This window comes from Gopherus flavomarginatus, chromosome 5 (assembly GCF_025201925.1).
Source record: "Gopherus flavomarginatus isolate rGopFla2 chromosome 5, rGopFla2.mat.asm, whole genome shotgun sequence".
Classification (NCBI taxonomy): domain Eukaryota; kingdom Metazoa; phylum Chordata; order Testudines; family Testudinidae; genus Gopherus; species Gopherus flavomarginatus.
The window spans coordinates 36,707,744-36,735,436 of NC_066621.1; the positions used below are offsets into that span (position 1 = coordinate 36,707,744).

Sequence of the window (27,693 nt, forward strand, 5' to 3'; positions counted from 1 at the left end):
TTATCTGTCAAAATTATAAAAAAATCTCATGCTGCCAAGCCTAATTATTTTATAGTTTTACCATGAGCCTTCTTATTCATTTCCTTTCTAAGGTGACAATCCTAGTCTTTTCAATCTCTCTGCCTATCAAAGCTTTTGCAGGCCCCTGTTCACTCTCATCCCTTCCCTCAAGCCCTTCTTGTTCTGCAATATCCTTCTGGAGATAATAGAGTTGTGAAATACTCATACAACAGTAAACTTTTAAAAAAATGTGTGCGCTGAAGTTGGTACCTGCCAGAGTGGAAGGTTTTTTCCAGTAACCAAGTGTCTGAATGAGTGTATGGTGGAACCCCAAACAAGCATTCTTAACTTGCACTCTAGGGAAAAGAGCAGCTCAGGCTCATTCAACTTTCCCTGCACTTCAAACACTTTTCCCACTGACTGCTTGCTCCACAGTATTGTTTGCTCCTGGCAAACACAGATCAGGTTCCATCTGGCCTAGCAACAGGTCTCCATGCTGTAGTTATAAAAATATCCACATTAGGATTGATCAAATGAAAAGCTGGAACATTTCAGGTGTCCTGAAAGAGAATCTTGGGATATCCTATGAAAAGCCAACACTTCCCATAAAACTGGGACATGTGATTGAATTAGGGTGTGTGTGTGTGGAGTGGGAGTTGAAGGGCTGTTTATAGGAAATATAGATTGTTTTTTTCAGTGGAAATTCAAATTCCAAAAAAAAAAAATTAACCAAATAATTTTATCTGAAAACTGAAATATTCAATTTGGAAATGCTGCCATGGTGCCTCATACTCCCAATTTCCTGTATCGGTCAGTCTCTGCCCAGACTACATCTCCCATAATACACCATTGCCTCATTTCGTGATGGGAGAGTATTGTGGGAGTCATTGTGTCATTGTCCACAGTGCATCATGGGAAATGTAGTCTGACCAGGCAGCCCTGCCCCTAGAGGGAAATGGAGATGAGGAACAACGCCCAAGAGGTACCATTCTAAATCAAACTATTTGGTTTTAAGGCATTAGGCTTTCTGGGTGAGAAATCCAATTTGTTTTCATGGAAATCAAACACTTTTTACAAAACAAACAAACCAGGTTTTCCATCAAAAAGGGTTTAAGTAAGTTTTCGACCATCCCACTGAGGGGCACAGCTTTGACATGGATTAAGTACTAGTGAAGTGATAGGAAGTAAGAGCTCTTGTGAATGTAAGGAGGCCAACAGTGGGGAGGCCTATAGGTTGCTTTTGGGACATTAGGACACTTGCTAGCTAGGGCTGACTCATCACTCAGTTAAATGAATCCCATCTCTTTTGCAGTGTCTTTGTCACAAGGAGGGCATTAGTACGCACAGCCAATGGAGTGTTGATGGTCGTTCGCACTAATGCTGCCTATATCATCAGGCTGGCCCAGCCAAAGGAGATGAGGTGATCCGGGAATCAGCAGGTTGGGGCCATGAATCCTGAGAACTAATCTTTAGGGGCTACGCACCACAGGAATCAATCTCAAAACAGCATACTGCATTTGAATCAGAGGGTGGTGCAGGCATTCCTTGGAGAAATGCCCAGAACACTGGGAGTGAGTGTGATTTCTACCTGCACTTTGTTCCATGGAGACTAATCAATTCAATGCATACAGGACTGTGAAGGATCTCCAAGAGTCTGACTGTAGAGCAACCAAGGATAAGCAAACTCTAGGCTTCACCCTCGTTTGTTTGGATTTGTTTAATTGAACAGATTTTTGAAAACAGAAAAGATCCAAAGGAGTAGAAACTGTTGCCTGTAGAGCAGCCATGTTGTTTCAGCCAGTGTGACTTTTATTTTAGACTGCAGGTGGATGTGTAATTTCCATCCTGGGTAGACTTACATCAAGTTAGTGTGCTAAAAATAGCAAAGTAGCCACGGCAAGCCACGGCTAGCTGCCTGAGTACAATCTCATCTAAGCTCCTAGGTATGTGTGCCATGGATACACTGCTATTATTAGTGCACTACCTCAGTCAAAGATAGCTCAGGTATGTCAGCCCTAGCTGGAAATTACACCTCCGAAGTGTAGCTATACCCTTGGAGAAATAGGGAAGAACAAAGGAGGGGAGAGGAGGGGAAGAGGGAGAGAGCACACAGTGTGTGGCTCCTCCTTTGTAACATGCTGCATTAACTCTCTCTCAGATTGACATAAGGCAGATGACATATATTTAATGGTGCAGTTCACAGAAAACAGTCATACCACAGGAAGCAGGCAGGTTAACCCATCTCTGCTGTTTGCAGAATAAGGAGCTATTGATCTAGTGAGATCCTCATGTAGTTTCCAAAGTCGTCTTTTGAGACAGAAAGGCTTCAAGTTCACATCACAGCTCATACACTTGGTTTAATACTTTGCCATGGGATAACCACTGCACCTCATCATGTAAGAGTAAGTGATGGTGTTCGGACCCCATTTCTTCACTCATTGTAGCAAAGATGTGAGAATTGAGTCCATTTGCTTTCACAAAATTCACAATTTTAACAACTATACCAAGGACAATATTAAGAACTGGAGACAATTTCTTGGCTGCCAAGACCTCTCAGTGAACAAAGTAGTGCATTGCTTGAGCAACTTCCATCTAACACCTGAATGTCTGCCTGTCACTGCAGCCTGTCACATACTCATTTAGGACCTGGAAAACTTCAGCACCTGTTGTGTTTTGTGGCAGCTCTTCTCAGCGGAGTAGACTTCATAGGCATAGCGCACATAAACAGTAAGAACCGCTGTGTTAGAAATGTCCATTGACTCATCCGACTGAACTGCACACCAGCTTGATACTCTCACCCTTTCTATCAACTGAGCTTCGATATATTCTACAATATTGTGATTCGACTGGTCTTGGCAGCCAAGAAATTGTCCCCAGTGCTTAATATTGTCCTCGGTATAGTTGCTAAAATTGTGAATTTTGTATCACTGACAGTGGAATGCAACTCACTTTTTTGGCAGTTGTATCACACAAGCTTCGTGACAGGCATCTATTACTGAAGGCACCATTAGTTCTTTACCAGATGTAAATGGTGATTTGCATTTAGCAATGTATAGGGACAGCAGATATGATGCTTTTAACATAGCAGCAGTTTCTTTTGCCCCTTCACTTCATCTCACTTCTGTTGGAAGAATTCCACTGGCTTTTTTGTTTTAAATTTGGATGTTTGATTTCAAGGTGTCAAAGCATTTTTGAAGATTTCATAGCAGCATTGCTCAGAGTTGTGCCATACACAGTACAGAGAGGTTTTGAGCATTCTACATCCTCACTTGCAGCAAACCCATACTTAATGTAAGATTAATAGTATTTTTGATTGAAGGCCGAATGTTGCTTTTTCTTTTCTAACCCTTCTTCCTTGTCACATTCAGAGTCACTTGCATCTCCATTCTGTTTTTCTGAACTTTCGTTAGTTCCAAAAAATCGATTCAGAAATATCTGCTTTGACAATGACATCGTCTGGTTTAGCTAAGTAAAAGTTTTACTAGAACCTAAATTTCACACCCTGCTCTCTGTTAACTACTTCCTGCCAACAAATGCAGGCAAACTTGCTTTGCATATCAGCACCATGGCAACTCAGTCTACATGGTGCAATCAATCCTTGCTCTTTCTGCTGCGAATGAGAACAAAGGTGCCAATTATTGACAGCAGGGATGGTGGTTTTATTAATAATACCTAGCTCATTAGATCTCAAAGCACTTTACAGCAAAAGCACTTTACAGATGAAGTGAGCATCACTAGCCCCAATTTGCAGATGAGGAAACAGTCATGGAAGTGCTGAGACTTGCCAAATCATGGACCAGGACCTTATTGTGCTAAGCACTATACAAAAACAAAAGACAATCCCTGCCTAACGTAGCTGAAAATCTGTGTCACAGTGATTCAGTAACTTGGTTAGATATTTACTGGCATCTTGGAACTTCCTGTCTTGGACAACGTCAAGAAATTTGGCAGCTGTTGAACAAAGGGAAAACAAGACTCTTTCTGAACTCCCAGAGAGATTCAGGGGTCTGAGATTTTGGAGTGTGTGTGTGTGTGAAGGTTGATGGGTTGGTTTTTGTTTTAGCCAAAACCTGTTTGTCCTCCTGCCAGCCCTTTTGTGGGTCTCTTGGGGGTGTGAAGCTGCTTGGGAATGAGCCTGCCTTGTGCTGTTAGCTCCTTTACTGGGATCGTTCTGTTGCTAATGGATCTGATCCCGAACAGCACACATTATGACAATGCCTCTAGTAGGGAGCTTTTGTTGGTAAGTGACTGGATTCTGCCTGGAGATGTGACTTCTCAAATCGCTTCATGTGTTTAGAAAGCTAAGAGCCTGGAGTTGTTCCAATCCCAGCTCTGGAAGCCAGAAATTTTCTAGGAGTTTGGTTCCAGTTTTGCCGGAATTCAGTAAAGACGATGGCCATTGGACTGATTTTTTTTTTAATGGTCCTGATCTGGATCACATTGAGGCTAACAGCAAAACGCCTCTTGAATCAGGGGAAGCAGGATCAGACTGAAGGTCAGGCTTTTGTTTAAAATAATAATAATAGTAATAATAATAATAATGTGGCTAATAAATCAAGGCCAGACTCTTCTCCTCTTACTCAGGAAGTCACTTGCAGTACATAACAATTTATTCTTATGTTCTAATAGGTGGCGCTCTTTCTATTAACTGTCTATATAGACCTGTGTATAGCATACATCTACATCTCTTCTATAGAGCACTCCTGGAGCAAGCAGTACCTGGCTTGTGAAGTAGTCTTGTTGGTCGAGAGATGAAAGTCCCCTTAGGCGGAGTAAGAGCCTACTCAGGCAGAGTAAGAGCAGCTGAATTAGGCTCTAAATAATTATGGGTGAGGAGGAGATGCTCTGGGGAGTGCTTGGGAGGAGGAAAGAGCCAGACCTGGATGTCTGTGTCCCCAGGACTGGAGGGAAAGGAGAGCTGCAGTCCTGGGGAAGGCGTTATCTCTAATAGTCAGTAGGAAATGACATGTGACTTTGAGCCCTCCAGGGGATTTTGGCCGTGCTGCTCTTGACATCATTGTGGAGTTCCCCATCCGCTGTGTACTTCGGGCTACAAGTGACCTGTTGTGACCCTGATACAATGAGTATTTCATTCCTTAGTGGAACTGAAGTCAGATCATAGTTTGGAATTATGTTTGTTCCTGCTGGACTTGATAACTGATGGCAGAGGGATATGACTGGGAGTGAGTGAAACTAGAGATTGAGATTATAATTGAATTATTTCACTGAAGGGTTTTTTTATGTGTGGCACTGTTTTCACTGAAAGTGAAACATTTAAAAGTGTGACTATTTTGATGAATTTTTTTTGCAGGAGGGGGAAATAAAAAGAAACAAAATATCCTGATAATTTCAAAATGTCCCTTTTCAACATTTTTGGAATTAAAAGTTTTGATTTTTTTTCATTCCACAATGATTTCTCAAAGATAAATTCATTAATATTTTAATAGTTGTAAATATAAAAAATATAAAAAGGTCCAAATTAAAATGTTTTGATTGACCCAAAACAATTTTTTTCCCAAAATTTAATTTCACTAGACCTTTCAGATGTTTTTATTTTTGTTTTGGAATGGGGAGAGGGGGGAATGTCAGAATTGTGGAATTTCCTGCAAAATGGAAAATCTGCTTCCCATCCCGCTGTAGCTGAATGATGAAAAATGTGGTAGTAGTGTAACCCCAACAGACCTGGTCGTCAGCGGGTAGGGTCGAACCTAGGACTTGTGGAGCTTAGTGCATGAGCCTCTACTGCATGAGCTAAACTGTTAGCTAAGGCTGTAAAGCAAACTCATAGATTCTAGGGTCAGAAGGGACCAATGTGATCATCTAGTCCGACCCCCTGCACAAAGCAGGCCAAAGAACTCTACCCATCCACTTCTATAACAAACCCCTAACCTATGTCCGAGTTATTGAAGTCTTCAAATTGTGGTTTGAAAACCTCAAACTGCAGAGAATCCACCAGCAAGTGACCCATGCCCCACGCTGCAGAGGAAGGCGAAAAACCTCCAGGGCCTCTGCCAATCTGCCCCGGAGGAAAATTCCTTCCCGACCCCAAATATGGCGATCAGCTAAACCCTGAGCATGTGGGCAAGACTCACTAGCCAGCACTCAGAAAAGAATTCTCTGCAGTAACTCAGATCCCATCCCATCCAACATCCCATCACCGATCACTGGGCATACTTATCTGCTGATAATCAAAGATCAATTGCCAAAATTAGGCTATCCCATCATACCATCCCTTCCATAAACTTATCAAGCTTAGTCTTAAAGCCAGATATGTCTTTTGCCCCCACTACTCCCCTTGGAAGGCTGTTCCAGAACGTCACTCCTCTAATAGTTAGAAACCTTCATCTAATTTCAAGTCTAAACTTCCTAGCGTCCAGTTTATACCCATTTGTTCTCGTATCTACATTGGTACTAAGCTTAAATAATTCCTCTCCCTCCCTAATATTAATCCCTCTGATATATTTATAAAGAGCAAGCATATCCCCCCTCAGCCTTCTTTTGGCTAGACTAAACAAGCCAAGCTCTTTGAGTCTCCTTTCATATGACAAGTTTTCCATTCCTCGGATCATCCTAGTAGCCCGTCTCTGAACCTGTTCCAGTTTGAATTCATCCTTCTTAAACATGGGAGACCAGAACTGCACACAGTATTCCAGGTGGGGTCTCACCAGTGCCTTATATAACGGTACTAACACCTCCTTATCTTTGCTGGAAATACCTCGCCTGATGCATCCTAAAACCACATTAGCTTTTTTAACGGCCATATCACATTGGCGGCTCATAGTCATCCTGTGATCAACCAATACCCCAAGGTCCTTCTCCTCTTCTGTTGCGTCCAACTGATGCATCCCCAATGTATATCTAAAATTCTTATTATTAATCCCTAACCTTGCACTTTTCACTATTAAATTTCATCCTATTACTATTACTCCAGTTTACAAGGTTATCCAGATCTGCCTGTATGATATCCCGGTCCTTCTCCGTGTTAGCAATACCCCCCAGCTTTGTGTCATCCGCAAACTTTATTAGCACATTCCCGCTTTTTGTGCCACGGTCAGTAATAAAAAGGTTAAATAAGATTGGTCCCAAAACCGATCCTTGAGGAACTCCACTAGTAACCTCCTTCCAGCCTGACAGTTCACCCTTCAGTATGACCCATTATAGTCTCCCCTTTAACCAGTTCCTTATCCACCATTCAATTTTCATATTGATCCCCATCTTTTCCACTTTGACTAATAATTCCGCATGTGGAACCGTGTCAAATGCCTTACTGAAATTGAGGTAAATTAGGTCTACCGCATTTCCTTTGTCTAAATAATCTGTCACCTTCTCAAAGAAGGAGATCAGGTTGGTTTGGCATGATCTACCTTTAGTAAAACCATGTTGTAATTCGTCCCAATTACCATTGACCTCAATGTCCTTAACTACTTTCTCCTTCAACATTTTTTCCAAGACCTTACATACTATAGATGTCAAACTAACAGGCCTATAGTTACTCGGATCACTCTTTCTCCCTTTCTTAAAGATAGGAACTATGTTAGCAATTCTCCAGTCGTACGGTACAACCTCTGAGTTTACCGATTCATTAAAAATTCTCGCTAACGGGCTTGCAATTTCATGCGCCAGTTCCTTTAATATTCTCGGATGAAGATTATCTGGGCCCTCCGATTATGTCCCATTAAGCTGTTCATTGGCTTCTACCTCAGATGTGGTAATATCCACCTCCATATCCTCATTCCCATTTGTCATCCTTCCATTACCCCTAAGCTCCTCATTAGCCTTATTAAAGACTGAGGCAAAGTACTTATTTAGATATTGGGCCATGCCTAGGTTATCCTTAACCTCCTTTCCATCCTCAGTGTTTAGCGGTCCCACTTCTTCTTTCTTTGTTTTCTTCTTATTTATATGGCTATAGAGCCTTTTACTATTGGTTTTAATTCCCTTTGCAAGGTTCAACTCTACTTGGCTTTTAGCCTTTCTCACTTTATCCCTACATGTTCTGACCTCACTAAGGTAGCTTTCCTTGCTAATCCCACCCTTTTTCCACTCCTTGTAGGCTTTCTGCTTTTTCTTAATCACCTCTCTGAGATGCTTGCTCATACAGCTTGGTCTACAACTCCTGCCTATGTTTTTTTTCCCCTTTCTTGGGATGCAGGCTTGTGATAGTTTCTGCAGCTGTGACTTAAAGTAATTCCAGGCCTTCTCCGCATTTAGATCCACAAGTTCTTCAGTCCAATCCACTTCCCTAACTAATTTCCTTAATTCTTTAAAGTTAGTCCTTTTGAAATCAAAAACCCTAGTCCCAGATCTATGTTTGTTTATTCTTCCATCTAGTTTGAACTGAATTAGCTCATGATCACTCGAACCAAGGTTGTCCCCTACAACCATTTCTTCTATGAGGTCCTCACTACTCACCAAAACCAAATCTAAAATGGCGTCCCCTCTTGTTGGTTATTCAACTACTTGGTGAAGGAATCCATCAGCTATCACATCCAGAAAAATCTGAGCCCTATTATTCTTGCTAGCACTTGTCCTCCAGTCTATATCTGGGAAGTTAAAGTCTCCCATGATCACACATTTCCCATTAGTGTTTACTTCCTTAAAAACATTAAAGAGGTCTCTATCCATATCCAGATCAGATCCCGGCGGTCTGTAGCACACCCCAAGCACTATCTCAAGGGAGGCTCTAGTAGCTTTCTTTCCCAGTGTGATTTTTGCCCAGACAGACTCTGTCTTGTCCATTCCATCACTTCTTATTTCTTTACAGTTTACCTCATCATTGATGTACAATGCTACTCCACCACCTTTGCCTTTATTTCTGTCTTTCCTAAACAGCACATAGCCTTCAATACCCATACTCCAGTCATGACTACTATTTCACCATGTTTCTGTTATCCCTATAATATCCGGTTTCACTTCCTGCACCAGTAGCTCTAGTTCCTCCATTTTGTTCCCTAGGCTCCTCGCATTAGTGTACAGACATCTTAATTTTTGCCGTTTGGCTTCACTCACATTCTTTACTCTGTTAGGCACAGAAATTCTGTCACCAGCATCACCTGTTAGTCTGCTATCTACACTACCCTTCTTCCTTATGCCAATTCTTCTGTCCACGGCTGTATCCCCTCTTACTTTGTTTACTTCCCTCTCAAGGTTAAATTCCGGCGTGGAGATCTCCTGAACATCTCCCAACCATCTCCCCCAGATTTCTAGTTTAAAGCTCTCTTAATCAGGTTGGCGAGCCTCCATTCTAGAAGTCTATTTCCCTCCTTACTCAGGTGAAGTCCATCCCGAGAGAACAGTCTTCTGTCTGTAAATGCTTCCCAATGGCCATACACCCCAAAGCCCTCCTTATAGCACCACTGCCTGAGCCATTTGTTGATCCCCATAATCTTGTTACACCTTTGTTGCCCTTCTCTAGGAACCGGCAGAATCCCACTGAAGATCACCTGAGCCTCGATTTCCTTAAGCGTCTTCCCCAGTCTGGCATAGTCTCCCTTGATACATTCCAGAGAGTATCTAGCCGTATCATTCGTTCCTACATGAAGGAAAATCAACGGATTCTTCCCTGCTCCCGCTAGGATCCTTTTCAGCCTCAGGTCCACATCCTGTATCTTAGCACCCGGCAGACAGCACACCCTTCTGTTCTCTCGATCAGCTCTAGTTACAGGCCTGTCTATTCTTCTCAGTAAGGAGTCTCCAATCACATAGACCTGCCTTTTCCTGGTGACAGTGTGGTTCTCCGGTCTATCCCCCGCACCCACTGGCTGCAAGTCCTCTCGATTCCTATTCCCCCTTGCAATCCCCCTGGGGCTCGTATTTGGTGTTGCCTCCATTGACTCCTCCCCTCCTTTTGTAGGACTAACAGCTCTTCTCTTTTTCCTTGCCCTCTCTCCTTCAGCGGCCACCTGCTGTGCCCCTTCTTCATTTTCCAGCTCTGCAAACCTGTTCCTGAGCTCTATTTCTCCTTCACTGGCCCGGCTTTTCATCTGCCTGCTTCTCTTAGTCACATGCTTCCACCGTCCACTTTCCTCCCCCAGCAGTCTCTCCTCAGAATTCTTTGGTCCTGCTTCCATCTGCAAGTCTGAGCTTATCCCTTCAGCCCCCTCATGTCTGTGCTCCATCCTCTGCTCAAACCCCCTCCTAAACTCAACCAGAGTTTCCACCTGCATCTCCAGTCCTCGGATCTTTTCTTCCATCAGCTCTATCAGGTGGCACTTCATGCAGACAAAGCTCTTTTCAGGCACCCCCTCCAGGATCATGTACATTCCGCAGCTTCCACATCCAGTCATCCTCATTGTGTCTTTCACTGCTACCTCTGTATCAGTCATAGCCTTCCCACCTAAAGCCTAGTAGTCAACACAGCACAAACCCCCAGCAGGCACCAGACCACCACCAGGGCCGGCTTTAGGAAGTGCGGGGCCCAATTCGAACATTTTCGGCGAGGCCCTGGCAGGGATGACTTAAAAAAAAAAAGTGGAAAAAAAAGCCTTTCATTTCTGTCATGTATTATTTACTTTCCATAACTATATAAATAATAAAATTATATATTATATACATTGCATCATATATGCTGTTGATTGGTTATTAATGACTGCTGTTTCACATGTGTGGGTCCCAGCTGCTCCCTGCCCCCCTCATTGAAGCAGGTGTGCAGGGTTACTGCCCTGGGAACTGCAGGGCACAAGTGGACATGGGGCTGGCTGGAGGCAGGGCAGGGGCTGACTGGAGGTAGGGTCTGGTTGCAGGCGGGGCAAGGGGTGCGGGGCTGGTTGGAGATAGGGGGTGTGTGGGGCGGGCTGGCTTCAGGCAGGGCCACGGGGGGATGCAGCAGGGGTTGGCAGGGCTGGAGACAGAGGAGTGTGAGACTGTCTGGCTTCAGGCAGGGGGGTGAGCAGGGGTTGTGCGGCAGGGGTTGACTGGAGACACGGCAGGGGGTTTGACAGGGACTGGCTGCGGGCACGGGGTGCAGAGCTGGCTGCAGGCAGGTGGAGCGGGGCTGGTGCGGGCAGGGCAGGGGGTGCAGCAGAGGCAGCTGGAGCTCCAGCCCTTTAAATAGCCCCCAAGCTCCCTGCTATCCCAGGGCTTTGGGGGCTATTTAAAGGGCCCGGGGCTCCTCAGCTTCTACCCCGCCCTGGACCTTTTAAATAGCCGTGGGAGCCCTGGGGAATGCATGGGGGTGGCAGGGCTCTGGCGGCTATTTTAAGGACCGGGGTGGCAGAGGCAGGCAGCTGGAGCCCTGACCCTTTAAGTAGCCCCCGGAGCCCCTCACTACTCCAGGGCTCTGGAGGCTATTTAAAGGCCCAGAGCTCCAGCCGGGAGAGCGGGGCCTCAGGGCTTGCCGCGCTCTGGCCAGAGCTCCAGCCGGGAGAGCGGGACTTGTCGCGCTCCGGCCGGGACTCCAGCCGGGGCCGCGGGGCTTGCCGCGCTCCGGCAGGCTCCAGCTGGGGCCTCGGGGCTTGCCGCGCTCCAGCCGGGGCTCCAGCCGGGGCCGCGGGGCTTGCCGTGCTCCCGCCTGCGCTTCGCTCAAGGGAGCGGGACCACGGAAGACCCCTGAGCAGATCGCAGCCAGGGACTCGGGGTAAGTTTTAAAAAAAAAAAGTTTCTAAGGCGCGGGGCCCGATTCCTGGGAATCGGGCGAATCGGCCTAAAGCCGGCCCTGACCACCACCTTATCCCTTAACTAGCTTGTCAGTTCCTCTGTCTTTGTCTCCCCTGCAACCTCCCCCTGGAAACTCCCTCTGAAACTCCCCTGTTTACAGCTCATTAATCTTGTTCTCTAAGTAGTCTCCGTGCTACTAGATGGGACAGAACACCACATCCAGGAGGTGTGTGTGTTACAGCATCACATTCCTTTCCAGTCAGCTGGCAGCTCAGCACAATTCTGTGGATCATTTTATTAAAGGATAAAATCATTTCTGTTTTCACTGCCATCACATTGACCCCTTGCTTACGTGTGCTAAAGATCAGTAGCAAATATACAGCTTGGCTAACCTGTCCTTCTCTAGGAAGGCCCGCTCAGTCATTTGAGGCTAAATGCTCAATTCTTCACACTGCTCACCAAAGGGGTCTGGGACTTTGATTCTGATGCTCTGCAAAGGTTACTATAAGTGTAAATGCCTTTGCATTCTCCCAACAAGAACTTCAAGATTCTCTGTTCAAAGGGTATGTCTACACTGCGAAAAAAAGGCCCGCAACAATGAGTCTCAGAACCCAAGTCAACTGACTCAGGCTTTTGGGGTTCACGCTATGGCATGAAAAATAGCAATATAGACATTTCCGCTCAAACTGGACCCTGGACTCTGAAACCCGGCACAGAAGGAGGGTCTCAGTTCCCGGGCTCCAGCCTGAGCAAGAACATCTATATTATTTTTAGCACCATAATATAAGCCTGAGTTAGTTGACCTGGGCCTGTTGAGACTTGCTGCTGTGGGACTTTTTTTGCTGTGTAGACATACCCAAAGTATTGAGCGTAACAGCAAGTGACCAGCAGCATGTTCCATGGTATCTGCCCATTCACCTCTCTAGGGAAAAGAATATGGCTAGTACGTAGGGGATTCATATATGAAATGAAGTTTCATATATGTATACACATATGTTTACACACATGGGGGGTGTACATGGGTGTGAGTGTGGGGATTGCATACCTGTGTATATGAGGATCAGTGTGTTTGTAAATTTGTATCTGTCTTCAGATTTCAGCACTCCATACACACACAAAGTTTTTTTTTTCTACTTAGGATTAACCTGTCCCTCTCTTATTCTTAGAGTTGACTTCTTTTTCCACCTTCTTCAATATACACTGCACATGTCCTGGGAAAAATGCACATTCCTTTTGTGATGGGGCAAGGCCAGATGGCTGCAGTAAAGTACTGAGGAACAGGTATGTTAGCCCCAGGCTAAACAAATCCCTAGTACCATGGTAACCAAATGGCAGTTGCTCCAGATTAATCAAGGCACCTGGGGCCAATTAAGATCTTTCTAGAAGGCAGTGGAGATAGCTACATTGATTAGAACTCCTGCAGCCAATCAAGGCAGGCTAATCAGGGCACCTGAGTTTGAAAAGGAGCTCACTCCAGTCAGGCAGGGAGGAACCGGAGGAGAGGAAGTGCGTGTGAGGAGCTGGGAGCAAGAGGCGCAAGGAGCTGAGACTGAGAGGGTGCGCTGCTGGAGGATTGAGGAATTATCTGACAATCAAGCATTATCAGACAGCAGGAGGAAGGTCCTGTGGTGAGGGTAAAGAAGGTATTTGGAGGAAGCCATGGGGAAGTAGCCCAGGGAGTTGTAGCTGTCATGCAGCTGTTGCAGGAGGTACTATAGACAGCTGCAATTCACAGGGCCCTGGGCTGGAACCCAGAGTAGAGGATGGGCCCAGGTTCCCCCCAAACCTCGCAACTCCTGATCAGACACAGGAGAAGTTGACCCAGACTGTGGGTTCCACCAGAGGGGAAGATCACTGAGGTGAGCAAATCCGCCAATAAGCACAGGACCCACTAAGGTAAAGGAGGAACTTTGTCACACTTTCATAGTTTAACTTTTATAACGTTATATTAGCCATATCAATTTTTACATAAGATGTAACTATTTTGTGCTCACAGAGTTTTCATGTACCCTTATCAAAGTCACAGTCTGATCACTCAGAGCCACCTTAAGGCTATGTCTACACTACAAAATTACTCTGATTTTACAGAAGTTGATTTTGGGGAACAGATTGTATAAAGTCAAGTGCATGCGTCCACACTAAGCACATTAATTCGGCAGTGTGCATCCATAGTATCGTGGCAAGCGTCGACATTCCGAGCGCTGCACAGCAGAAACCAAACTAACCCCCCCATCCTTTTCTCTGGGATGATCGCTTTAATGCTCCCCCCATCGCACTGTGTGGCTGGTATCAGGGAAGATCCCTGCTAGCCAAACCCGAACAGCTCAGCGCCAATGCCCCTTCTCCCTCCACCGCTTGGCTAACTGCAGGGAAAATTTCTTTTCAGCCACAGGCAAACAGCCCAGTAGGAACAGCCACCTATGAATGTCCCCTTAATTAAATTCCCATATTTCAACCAGGTTACCATGAACGATATCACTCTCCTGAGGATAACACAGAGAGATTAAGAACAGATGTTGCTTGAATGCAAGCAAACACCGGGACCACACGCTGCCAGGCTTTGTCATACAATGATACCAGATTACTTGCTACTAGCATGGCGTGGTCAAGTGTCCTACCATGGAGGATGCAATAAGGCTGCACTGCCCAGAAACCTTCTGCAAAGGCTTTTAGAGTACCTCCAGGAGAGCTTCATGAAGTTGTCCCTGGAGGATTTCCACTCCATCCTCAGACTTGTTAGCAGACTTTTCCAGTAGCTGTACTGGCCACGAATGCAACCCAAGTCCTCAGGGCAAATTAATAATTAAAAAACGCTTGCTTTTAAACCATGTTTTATATTTACAAAGGTACATTCACCAGAGTTCCTTTCTATGGCTTCATGGTCCGGGATACCGCCTTGGGAGGGTTGGGAGGCTATTTCAGTCAGGCTGAGAAAAAACATCCTGGCTGTCAGGGAGAACGGTGTGCTAAGTGCTCTCCTCAGCCGCCGCCTCCTCCTCATCATCTTCCCCATCTGCAAAATCCTCAGGCATGGTGACTGAGAACACCCCATCATCAGAGTCCATGGACAGGGGTGGGGTAGTGGTGGTGCCCCCCGCCCCAGAATTGCATGCAGCTCAGTGTAGAAGCGGCATGTCTGCAGATCTGTCCTGGAGCATCCGTTTGATTCTTTGGTTTTCTGGTACGCTTGTGTCAGCTCCTTAAGTTTCACGTGGCACTGTGTTGAGTCCCTGTTGCGGCCTCTGTCCATTATGGCCTTGGAGATTTTTTAAAATGTTTTGGCATTCCGTCTTTTGGAACGTAGTTTGGATAGCACAGATAGCACGGATTTGTCTCCCCATACAGTGATCAGATCCAGTACCTCCCGTACGGTCCATGCTGGAACTCTTTCGATTCTGGGACTGCATGGTCACCTGTGCTGATGAGCTCTGCATGGCCACCTGTGCTGATCAGCGCTCCATGCTAGGCAAACAGAAAAGGAAATTCAAAAGTTCGCGGGGCTTTTCCTGTCTACATGGCCAGTGTATCCGAGTTCAGATTGCTGTCCGGAGCGGTCACAATGGTGCTCTGTGGGATAGCTCCTGGAGGCCAATACCTTCGAATTGTGTCCACACTAACCCTAATTCGAACCGGCAATGTCGATTTCAGCGCTACTCCCCTCGTCGGGGAGGAGTACAGAAATCAATTTTAGGAGCTCTTTATGTCGACAAAAATGGCTTCGTTATGTGGACAGATGTAGAGTTAATTTGATTTAATGCTGCTATATTCTATATAAACTCGTAGTGTAGACCAGACCTAAGACTCAGTGTTTCTAACATTGCTTCTTGGTGCACCTCATGCCTTCTGTTGCTCCAGAATGGCATTATCTTTTTAAAAATTTCTTATTCTTTTAATACCGCTCTTATTTTCTATTTTATTACCAAAAAACAAATCCAGAATCTATTCCCATTCTCCTGGGTTTGACTGCTCTGCTGCAGCCACGACTTTGGTCTTTAAAACGATACTGAACTTTAGAAAGCTTTGAGGTATCGTAAGGGTTAAATGCTAAATACCAAAGCCAAACAACACTAGTTACCTGTATCTGACAAAAAGCGTCTCTCAGTTTTGCAACTTTAAATGAAAGATTCAAATGGATTTTAGTGGTATTATTTAAAACAAAACAAAACAAAAAACAGTTTATCTTAAACCTACAGAACAGAGTTTTACAAACCAGGAGTGTTGATTTAGGTACTTAAAACCTCACATATTTACACAATATATTTGCACAAACACATTCTTTTACTTAACAGCCCTTACACTGCTTTAATTTTTACATAGCTGTACATAGATTACATTTGTATACATTTGAGGGAAGTTAAGTTCCAATAGAAATCCCTTATGTTCTTTTAGCAAAGCTGAATAAATTGTTCACAGTCAAATGATTTAAATCAGATTGTCTCTTTGTCTGGCTTATTTGCAGACATTCCTTTGGAAAAGAGCCCATTTTCCCTTCAGAATGGCTGCAAAGAAACCAGTAATTTCCCATCTCACAAGCAAAGAGTCTGAGGGAGATGTGATGGTATTAAGCCAATGCTTCAAAATATTTCCTCTTCTCTACTTACGTTAGCTCTATCTTGGCTGCGGTTCACCTCACCTAATGGCATTTCATCCACTGCTTCATCACTCAAGTACTAGGCAGCTGGGTGACGGGAGTGTGTTTATTTGATCTCAAGGAGACCCAGAGATGGGTATTGTCTGTGTACTGCTGACATTTAAGATCACAGAGCCTCACAATTTCTCCTAGTGGTAAATGCTGAATAAGAAGTTCCTAAATATTTAAGATGCTTAGATGCAGCAAAGTAGGATGCTGCAGAAAGAGAGAGAGCACATACCTTGGAGATGAAAAGCACTAGATAAGTACTGAATGCTCTTATTAGAGCTGTTTGGAAAAAAGGCCTTTCATCCATGGCAAATGTCAATTAAAATGGTTGTTTTCATCAAAATTTTCAGTGGAAAATTCCTACTTTTCTTCAAGAAACTGAAAATTATTCAGTTTTCAGACAATTTTTTTCTGGGTGTTCAGCTTTCCAGGCAACATTTTTGTTTATAACAAAGCCCAGTTTTTCACCAATCAAAAATTTTGATCTGAACATAGCCAACCGGTTGTGGCAGTTTCCTCTAAGCAAACAGGAAAAGGAAGGGTCTCATTCAGTAGTGACCCTGGTGGCCAAAGGGGAGTGTTGGTGGGCTCCTATGTGGAGTCCCATATGCTCTGACCCAGAAGGGATGGTGATTAGGATGGGGAAAAGGCATAGGAGGGACCTTGATGAGAATGGGGGAAGGGAACAGGACTTTGGAGTCCTGCAGTAAAACAGGGCAGAGAAGGAGGGAGGAGCTGAGTGTGACTATCAGGGCAGGATTCAAAGTCTGACGCTAATAAAACCCCCTGGAGAATTGCCTGGTGAGGCTTGGAGTCACCCATAGCTGGACGGAGGAGAGGAGCTGCGGTGACAGAGTAAGTGCATTGGCAAACACTCTCTTGGGTGATCATTAAAACTGGGGGTTGGTGGCCAAACTGGGCAAGACAGCCATGGAGATACTGAGATCCTTTCAGGACTCTTGTAGGAAAATGAGGTCAGAATTTAGAAAGCACTAGATCCGATTATCTAATAAGTGGGGAAGAGAGGAGGAGGGAGAAATTTGTGGCTCAAAACAGCATGCTTCTATTTGAGTAAGTGTCACTTACCAGACCTCTAGAAAACGTTCATACAGAAAGATGGAGCAGTGACATAATTTGCTTGCATTAATTCAAATATTTTCATGCATCAGCTGCTCTCCACTATTTGTAGGGTTGCCAGCTTTCTATTTGCAGAAAACCAAACATCCTTGCCCCTGCTCCACCCCTTCTCTGAGGCCATGCCCCTCGCTCACTCCGTCCCCTCTCCTTCCGTCACTCGCTCTCCCCCACCCTTTCTCACTTGCTCATTTTCTCCAGGCTAGGGCAGGGGGTTGGGGTCTGAGAGTGGGGGAGGGCTCCAGCTGCAGATGTGGGCTCTGGGGTGGGGCCAGGGATGAGGGCTTCGGGCTGGGGCAGGGGGTTAAGGTGTGAGAAGGTGTATGGGCTCTGGGGTGGGGCCAGAAACGAGGGGTGCGGGGTGCAGAAGGTTTCTGGGCTGAGGCAGGTGGTTGGAGTGTGTGTGGGGGGTGAGGGCTCCGGCTGCGGCTGTGGGATCTGGGGTGGGGCCAGGGTTTGTGGTGCAGGAGGGGGCTCAGGGCTGGGGCAGAGGGTTGGGGCATGGAAGGGGATTTGTTGGCTCAGGCAATCTCCCTGCCTGGTTCCACTATCTGGGAAGCTACCCGCATCTCATTCCAGCTCCTAGGTGGAGGCATGACCACATGACTCTGCACACTGCCTGCACCTGCAGGTGCCACCCCCTCATCTCCCATTGGAGGTGGTTCCTGGGTGGGGGCAGCACACAGAGCCCTTGTGGCCATCCTCTGCCTACGAGCCAGAGGGAGATCCTGACAGCTTCCTGGATAGCGGAACCAGGTAGGGACCCTGCCTGAGCCAACAAACTGGACTTTTAATGGCCTGGTCAGCAAAGCTGACGGGAGCTACCATGGTCCCTTTTTGCCTGGGCATTCTGTCAAAAACCGGACAGCTAGCAACCCTAATGACTTGGCTCTAGCCAGTGAATAAAAGGGATGGGGTTCAGAGGTCAGAATGGTGTTGATATCGTCTGTGACGTCTCCTGTCTAATAACAGCTGGATCTGGGGTGAGCATTTGGTGCTGCCAAAGGTCAATGCCTGCAGTTCTTTTGAAAACATAGACACAAGTGGTGTCACCCTGCCACCTTCCCACTCCTACAACATCCCCAAGCAAATGAATGAAGTATTCTGGTCCAGATGGTGAAAGGGAAACAGAAATGGGACAAAAGGGGTTGCACAGGTTAGAGAGAATAGAATCTCTGGGAAGGAAGAGACAGTCCTGACTATTCCCATGGCCCTTTAGCCTTTTCTTCCTCCTTACTACCCACATAGGTTAGATCAGCATTTAAATTGAGAGCTTTCAAGGCTGGAAGGGATCATTATGGTCATCTAGTCTGATCGCCTCAGTAACAGAGGCCATAGAACTTCTCCTCACAGATTTCTGCATCAAGCCCCTTAATTCCTGCTTGCACTAGCCTGAATTTATGCTTCCAACACTGGATCTTGTTTCCCCTTTGTCTGCCAAATGAAAGAGCCATCTACCCTTAGAAATAATCTTCCCACTTACAGACCGTGATCACAACCTACTTTCCAGTGCTTGTTAACACTTAAAAAATATCTAGAGCCTCTTAACATGCCAAACCTAGCAGCAGCCAGGAGCGTTGTGAAGACTGGCGCCTATGGGGTTAGTGCTGTACATTGCCATGTGGAAGAACCCATAAATGTTTCGCAAAATGGGCCATAGGCATATGTGCCTCTGTAGCCATCTTTCTGTTAGAGTGTTGGGCGATTGTTATTAACTAGCCTTTGTGTTGTTAACTGGAGCCAGGGGACAAATTCAATTTTTTCTGCAGAAAAATTCAATTTTCACTGGAAATCTGAATACTAAAATATTTTGATTTGGAAATGCTGTAATGCGGGAATTCCTGTGCGTCATTGCCTCCCTTTTCTTCTGTAGGCCTGGAATCCTGGCCAGACAACATTTCCTGTGGCACATCATGGTCATGCCTCTTCAAAATGGAGGCAGTGCATTATTGGAGTCCCTGGCCATGGCACATGATGAGAAATATAGTCCAGCTAAGGATCTCAGCCTGCAGTCAGGAACAGGGATATGTGGCAACTGAGCTACATGTCGTATGAGGCACCACGGCAGCATAGCTGAATTGAAACATTTTTGGTTGAGAGCTCTCAGTTTTGTGATGAAAAGTTCTGTGAAAAGGAGACCCTTTCCACACACACAAATATTCACTTAAATGAAAACCCAATTTTCCATCAGAAAACAGTTTTAGTGGAACATTTCTGGCCAACTCTTCCGTAAATGCTTTGGGGTCTGATCCCATGCCTTTGAAGTTAATGGGAATGTTTCCTTCACTTAGATGGGAGCAACAGCAAAGTCTTTGTGCCAAAGAACCCAAGTTAATTTTACCTTCTGTGAGTCCTAAGATAATCAATTGCACAGCTCTGGAAAATTCCATTCCAAAAATGAGAGATCCAGAAAATTAAAGAGCATCTGGAAAAGGAGGTGTGAAATGGAGACACTAGAGCTCCTTGGTTGAGATTTTAAAAGCCAACAAGAAAATTGAATTTAATGGGAGTTGTGTGGCTGAATCCTTGAGTCAGCTTTTGAAATCTCAACCCTTATCTTTAGGGTGTTGCTAGTGCTCCAATTATAGCTCCATGTGAAGGACAAAATCATGGCAGGAACTCAAAAGGGGTTGAGCATTAGCTAACTAAGATTCCTACTCAGCTAATTTGGGGAGTCAGTATTATTACATATGGCTTAATCTGGGCCAATCACTCTTTTATGCAGCATCTTCATCATCATGGCAGCACCAGGAAGCATGGCCAATGGAGTGCTTGTGTTCATGCCCCCAAACAGTGCTGGCATCATCCACCAAGGCCAGGGAGTCTCTGGTGCCGTTTCCCTGACTCCTGAGATGGTGCAATGTGGGCCTCAGCAGTTCAGAGTTATGAACCCTGGGAACCAACCTCTTGGGTCAATGTACCCCGGGAGTCCCGCTGAGCAGGTTGCACAGCTGAAGAAAGTAGGGATGATGGAGATATTCCTCAAAGCCCAGCCCAAGACCCTGGGGGTAAGTGTGATCTTTTCCCTTAATCCATGAGAATGAGTCATTTCAATGCAGAAGGACCTGCAAAGGCGGCTGAATGACTGAGCATGAGCAAATTCCAGACTCCACCTTTTTCTTTTTTACTTTTACCAACAGCTTTATGGGAAGGATGCCAAGATGCCAGTGCCATCAGGTGACTTAGCACTTCTTCTTGAGACTTCATTGCTTTTGGGTCAGGGGGAATAGACCCAGAGTTCCAGGATTAGTGATTCATCCTAGTTGCCCAAACAGAGAGAAATAAGGATTAATCAAGCAAAGAAGAAAAAGTGAGGGAAAGGATTATAAACCAGCTGTTTCTGTAACTAATGGAATGAAACAGCCCCATATTGGGGAGGAGGAGATGGCTATTTAACTATTATAAATCAGTATAGCTCCATTGTGCTAATTCACACCGACCGAGGATCTGATCTTAGAAGGAACAGTTCAAACCAAGGGTCCCTCTTCTAGTTACTGCAGTGCAGAGCTGATTCCATTCAGCCTTGAACTACTAGTGAAATAAACCAATCTACAACTTCTATCCATCAGTCTACGTGGATAAGCCCATGATTGGTTGTTTATTTACAATTATATAAATAAATAAATGAGTTGATAGATTATTGCTTTTAAGACCACTAGGGACCACTGGGATCATTTAGTCTGACCTAGGCCAGAGAACCATAGACCAGAGAACATCTCTGGATTAATTCCTGTTTGAATTCAAGCATATCTTTTAGAAAAGCATCCAGTCTTGATTTAAAAATTGCTAGTGATGGAGAATACACCACAACTCTTGGTAAATTGTTCCAATGGCTAGTTATCTTCAGTGTTAAACATTTTCACCTTATTTCCAGTCCAAATTTGTCTAGCTTCAACTTCCAGCGATTGGATTTGCTAGACCTTTGTCTGCTAGATTGAAAAGCCTGGTACTAAATTTTATTTCCCCACAGAGGTGCTTATAAATTGTGATCAAATGAACCCTTAACCTTTGTTAGTTAAGACCACCAGAGTCCTGAGAAGGGGCCTATTTGAATTATCTTGTTGCAACATTTGGGCTCCTCTGGCTCAAAAGACATGGTCCAAAATCTCTGCTGGTGTATATAATGCCAGCCTCATTTCTTTCAGTGGAGTTTATTCTCCCAACAGGGAATTTGTTCAGAGGGGTAGATGTAGTGATCCTTGGGTTTCTTGTTGTCTGTAGGGTTCCAGTTGTCTGTAGGGTTCCAGTGTTGAAGCTGATCACGGTGTCCAGGAAGCTGATGCTGGTATGGGAGAGAGTTTAACAGACAGATGAAGGGTGTTGAAGTTGTGGCGGAAATATATGAAGGAGTTTAGGTCGTTTGTCCAGAGGATGAAAATATCATCAATGTAGCTCAAGTATATCATTGGTTTTGTGGTGCATTTGTCCAGAAATTCTTCTTCAACATGGCCCATGAAAAGTTTAGCATACTGGGGAGTCATCCTAATACCCATGGATGTTGTTAAGGTTTGGACAAAGTGTTGGTTGTTGAATGTAAAAATAATATGGGTGAGGGTGAAATGGATGAGTTTGGCAATGTGCTTGTAGTAGGTATCTGAGGGTCGTCCATTGTCTTGTAAATATTTGAGTCAGGCAGCTTTGCTGTCACTGTGAGGGATGTTGGTGTATTGGGAGGTGACATCCATATTGGCAAGGGTGGTTTCTAAAGGAGGTTGTTGATGTTGCGGAGTTTGTGGAGGAAGTCGGTTGTATCCTGGAGGAAGCTGACCCTTTGTGTGGTGAGTGGTTTGAGGATGGTTTCTATGAGTCCCTATACTTCCTCAGTAAGAGTGCTGTGACCAGATATGATATGTCTGCTTGGGTTCCATTGTTTGTGTATCTTGGGAAGCAGGTAGAAGTTCCCTGGGTTGGGTACATGGGAGATGAGTTTGTAGAGATTCTCTTGGAGCTGTTTGGGGAAGGATGAGGTGATATCCTTACATTCCTGGGTAAATTGTGGTGTGGGGTCTTATTTGAGTTCTTCATAGTAGGTGGTGTCGGAGAGTTGTCAGTTGGCTTCATCAATGTAGTCATCATAGTTGAGGATTATGATGGCAACCCCTTTGTTTTTTGGCTGGATCACTCTCTGGTTAGATTTCTGGGACTGTATGGTTGTCCTCCTGGCAGTAGAGAGATTGTGGTGGATGTTAGGGTTGTTGAGGATTTCATAGTCAATTCTTTTTTGAAGCAATCAATGTAATCAAGAAGAGTGTATTTTTGTCTGTTCTGTGGTGTCCAGTCAGATGATTCTTTTTTTTTTTAATTATTATTGATGGGGAGGTAGTAATTATGAGTGGTGTTGTCATTGTGAAATAATTCTTTGAGGTGGAGTCAGCAGAAGAATTCTTCTAGTTCTCTACATGTTAGTATGATATCGTGTTCTGTGGTAGGGAAGAAGTTCAGTCCCTTAGAGAGTACAGATAATTCAGCTGCAGTTAGGGGTAGTCTTGATAAAATGATGATGTTCATCTGTTGTGTATTATCAGTGTTGTGGGTACTGGTGCATTGATTTCTCCCAGAGGTGGTATTCTGGGGGTTGTGGAGTAAGTGTAGTTGGTTCTACATTTTGTTTTTAGTTTGGATGCCTGTCGTCAGATTTCTTTGTCAGTTTTGGATTTTTCATGATTTCCAGGTAACTTCCCTAGTGTTTTTGTTTTGTTTTTTCTTCCAGTATGGGAGCATGTGATGAGTTCTTGTTTGAGATGCTCCGTTCTGCAATATATGAGGTGCAATAAATGGTTCCTTAGTTTTTCTGAAGTTCTTCTGAAGAGCTGTTCAGCATGTTTGGAATTATATGTAGTGGCCAGAGGGTTATGATAGTGAGACATCTGTGGATGATATTTTCTGTCTTGAATTTGGTAAGTAAGTAGATGTCACTCTTCAGGTTTTTTTTTCCTTTTTCTTCTTGTTGTGGAGTTTCCACTTCAGACAGCAAATTTGATATCTTCCATTATTATATTCAGTATTGTAACTGTGTTGGTCTCAGGATATTAGAGAGACAAAGTAGGTAAGGTAATATCTTTTATTTATTGGACCAGCTTCTGTTGGTGAGAGCAAAGCCTTCGAAGCTGATACAGATTTGATTCTCTGATTCATTCTTTGGTGTGATTCCTGTCACTGTTGAGGAGGTCATTAGGGGAACCACATTTTTTCAGTGGGAAATGTAGTTTCCACAAAATCAAAATTTTCCATTGAGAAAATCAAAAACAAAATATTTTGTTTTGGGTTGAGACTTCCCAAATCAAAGTACTTCAGTTTGTCAAACTGAACTGAAATGTTTCCCCTCAGTTCAGTTTGACATTTAAACTGCATCCACCTGAGCTGCTACAAAACCTTGAGTTCAAATGGTGGCCTCATTCCTCCCTATAAGACTGGCTCCCTGTTGCAAATTACACTGCGGTCTTCTCTTTTACTGAAGCACTATGGGATCTCATGGGAGTCCCATGATTCCACAAATGTAAATGTAGTCCAGCTAGGAAGTCTAGCCCATAGAAGAGAATGGGGGCACGAGGCACCCCAACTACAATTCCCCTAAGGCAACGCACTCACTCAGGCAGACTCAGTCCAGCGTTAACCAAGCCTAAATGAAATATTTTAAATTGGTTTGACAAACTGAAATGAAATGTTTCAGTTTTTTCAGAATTTGAATTAAACAGCTGTCAAAAGACCAGAATTTCCCACAGGATGGAAATTCCAATTTATGATTAGCTCTGCTCAGGACATTGTGCATCGCTCTTTCACAAGATGGCAAGGAATTGGCTCGTTTTTGCTGCCCCATTCTCTTCCTACAGGCCATCCAGATCCTGACTGGGCTGATGCACATTGGCTTTGGGGGTGTGTCTGCAGTTTTCGTCGAATACTACGTTTCCATCTCCATTCTTGGAGGGTACCCCTTCTGGGGAGGACTTTTTGTGAGTAGAATAAATGGAAGCATCTATGGAATGATAGCATGGCCACATGGATATTTAATTATTGTCTATGATTAATGCTGTGCTGATATATGAAGCCTATAGCGATACACATAAGATAAACAGAGGACAAGACAGACACTTCCGGTATCTTATTGCACTTTCTAAACATAAGTGAACTAAACCTAATAAAACACTAGTGAGTTAGATATTATTTTCCCCATTTTACAGATGGGAAACCTGAGGCACCAAGGGGCTAGTGGAGTCACCCAAGGTAATGCAGTTGAATTGTGTTAGCACTCGATATAGAATCCAGATCTCAAGATTCTTCCCCATTTACTTCAAACTTGTTCTACGTATCAAGAGACAATGCAGACTGTAGCTATGGTCATTGATAAGTAACAAATACCTAGTACCTCTTTACCAAAAGAAACCCACAAAGGCAAAGAGGCAGCGAGTGGTCCACTCAGGAACCTGCAGCAGATGTCATTCGACTGGAATATAGTAGAACATTAGTCCATCCAAACTGGCACTTAGTCTGCTGTCACACTTCCTCCTGTCACTTGGTAGATCATTGGCCCATCTAATGTGCTGACCCATTTCCTGCCATCGCTGAGCGGATCATTAGTTTGCTGTCCTGCAGCAAGCAGTGCCCCAGGCTAGGCATCAAAAATCCTTCCCCACATGCCACCTTAGTCCCCCAATAAAACCCTCCCACACGCGCTTGAAAGACAGGTGCCTTCCACCAGCTATCAACCCTGAATGCCACTCTCACAACCCCTGCTACCAACTTTGTCTGTTCTACATGTCCAGTATCCTAGCATTTTGACAATCTGCACACCCTGTTCACCAAAACTGTCCTGTTGAGCTGGTGTTAAGGGCCAAGCTTCTGTGAAGTCCCTGCCTTAGCCTCTCTGCTGGGCTGATGTTGGCACTCAGACATTCGTGAAGTCATTGGCTCAGCACTTCTGCCTACTTGGCTGATGTCAAGGCCCAGGCCTTTGTGAGGTCACTGACTGAGCCCTTCTAGCTTACTAAGGTGAGGTCAAGGCTCAGGTCTCCATCCCTTTGCAACACCCTTGGCTGAACTGGGCCTTATTAGGGTTTGTCTGCCTTGAATGGAGGGAGGGGAAAAACCTTGGTGGACAAATCTCCTGCCAGATTCCAAACCAGGGACCATTCAACTGTCAAGTAAAAATGGTGACTGATCCACCATAGAAAACAGAGTGTGGAGGTGACAGCAGGGGGGCACTGCAGGTCTGGACTGAGACATGTTAGCACAGCTAGAAGTCTGAGGAGGACAGCACTGGAACAGCTGGGGGTACTGCAGGTCAGGCTTGAGATGTGGAGATGCTCATATACCATGGTGATGGAAGTACTATACAATCTCCATAGGCAGAGACATAGGCAGGGGATGGCACAGCTGCACTGAGTGGAAGGTGGGGTAAGGAACCTGGTGACTTCCTGAGCTCTTCTCAGGACCATCCACTCATTGCTCTGTTTATGGGGAGAAGATCAAGTTCAGTTGTCAAAAAGGAGCAAGAACTCAGAAGGAGGAGAGAAGAGGAGGAGACTCTGGGGGGGAAGGATTATGACACGGGTGCCACCTTAACTGGATTTAGATGAACCTGGATGGCAGCATTATTAGATGGAAACTGCTCTCCAACACTTGATATAATTATTATGACTGCCCCTGCTGAAGGAAGTGTGTCATTCTTTCCCTTTGCTTCCATCACATACAGCCTGTCTCGGAGGAGTGATCATTCTTGTAAGTGTGAAGTGTGAATGATGGTTTTCTCTTTCCTGGGCAGTTCGTCATTTCTGGATCCCTCTCGGTTGCAGCTGAGAATCGTGGCAACATCTGTCTGGTAAGTTTCTAGAGAATGTTCCCTTTCCTTTCCTAACTGGGCTGGGGGGAGTGGGTGGGGAGATTCTCAGAGTTAGCTCTGCTTCACCCAGGGCACTATCGAGGAAGAGAGTTGCTGATGAGAGAGCAGAGAGCTTGTTGATCAAGAGCATGGAAAAGGAATGTTCAAAAGGGAGAAGGTGGGTGAAGTAATATCATTTATTGAACGAACTTGTGCTGGAACACGTGTTGGAGAGGAAGATGGAAGAGAAAAATAGGGAGCTGAAAGAGAAAAGGGGATATTTTAAATGACTCCCTGCTGTCTGCCTCAGTATTTTTAGCAGCAGCTTGTGGCCCAACAACTACCTTCAATTTTTCTATTGACTAATAAACCTCAATTAGGAGCCCAATAGTAAAGAAATGTAGAAAGTAAGGGTATGTCTACACTACGGGATTATTCTGATTTTACATAAACCAGTTTTGTAAAACAGATTGTATAAAGTCGAGTGCATGCGGCCACACTAAGCACATTAATTCGGTGGTGTGCGTCCATGGTCCGAGGCTAGCGTCGATTTCTGGAGCGTTGCACTGTGGGTAGCTATCCCATAGCTATCCCATAGTTCCCACAGTCTCCCCCACCCATTGGAATTCTGGGTTGAGACCCCAATGCATGATGGTGCAAAAACAGTGTCGCGGGTGATTCTGGGTAAATGTCGTCACTCATTCCTTCCTCCGTGAAAGCAACAGCAGACAATCATTTCGTGCCCTTTTTCCCTGGATTGCTCTGGTAGACGTCATAGCATGGCAACCATGGAGCCTGTTCAGCTTTTTTTTACTGTCACTGTATGTCTACTAGATGTTGCTAACAGAGGCGGTACTGCAGCGCTACACAGCAGCATTCATTTGCCTTTGCAAGATAGCAGAGATGGTTATCAGTTGTTCTGTACTGTCTGCAATGCCATTGTAAATTGGTAATAAGATGATGGTTATCAGTTGTTCTGTACCATCTGCTGCTGTCATGGGTGCCCCTGGCTGAGGTTGGCTGGGGGCACAAAGACAAAAATGGGAATGACTGCCCCAGTCAATTCCTCCTTTATGGTATCTAAAAATAGAGTCAGTCCTGCCTAGAATATGGTGCAAGTGTACCAGAGAACACAGCCGCTCCATGTCAGATCCCGCAGAAATGATGAGCTACATGCCACTCTAGGGGGTGCCCCTGCAAGAACCCCACCCGTTGCTTCCCTGCTCCCCCAACCCTCCTGGGCTACTGATGCAGTGTCCCCCCATTTGTGTGATGAAGTAATAAAGAATGCAGGAATAAGAAACAGTGACTTGTTAGTGACATAAAATGAGCGGGAGGCAGCCTCCAGCTGCTATGATAGTCCAGGCAGGACATTAAAAGGTGCGGGGGAGAGGAGCCCAGCATCCCAATGCTATGATAGTCCAGGCAGTACAGAATCTTTTCTTTACACATGAAAGGGAGGGGGCTGATGGAGCTCAGCCCCCAGTCGCTATGATGAAGACGGTTACCA

The 27,693-nt window shown here is 45.0% G+C and overlaps 1 protein-coding gene across 1 annotated transcript in view; it reads left to right on the forward strand.

The window, feature by feature from the left end:
* Positions 1-950: 950 nt before the first annotated feature.
* The window catches only part of LOC127052582 (membrane-spanning 4-domains subfamily A member 15-like), a 43,721-nt gene continuing 16,978 nt past the window's right edge, over positions 951-27,693 (forward strand). The window contains exons 1-5 of the mRNA XM_050956411.1: positions 951-982; positions 12,762-12,876; positions 20,094-20,376; positions 24,199-24,318; positions 26,127-26,183. Coding sequence (XP_050812368.1) covers positions 20,107-20,376; positions 24,199-24,318; positions 26,127-26,183 — 447 coding nt within the window. The 5' untranslated portion in view covers positions 951-982; positions 12,762-12,876; positions 20,094-20,106. The remainder of the gene's footprint in view (positions 983-12,761; positions 12,877-20,093; positions 20,377-24,198; positions 24,319-26,126; positions 26,184-27,693) is intronic.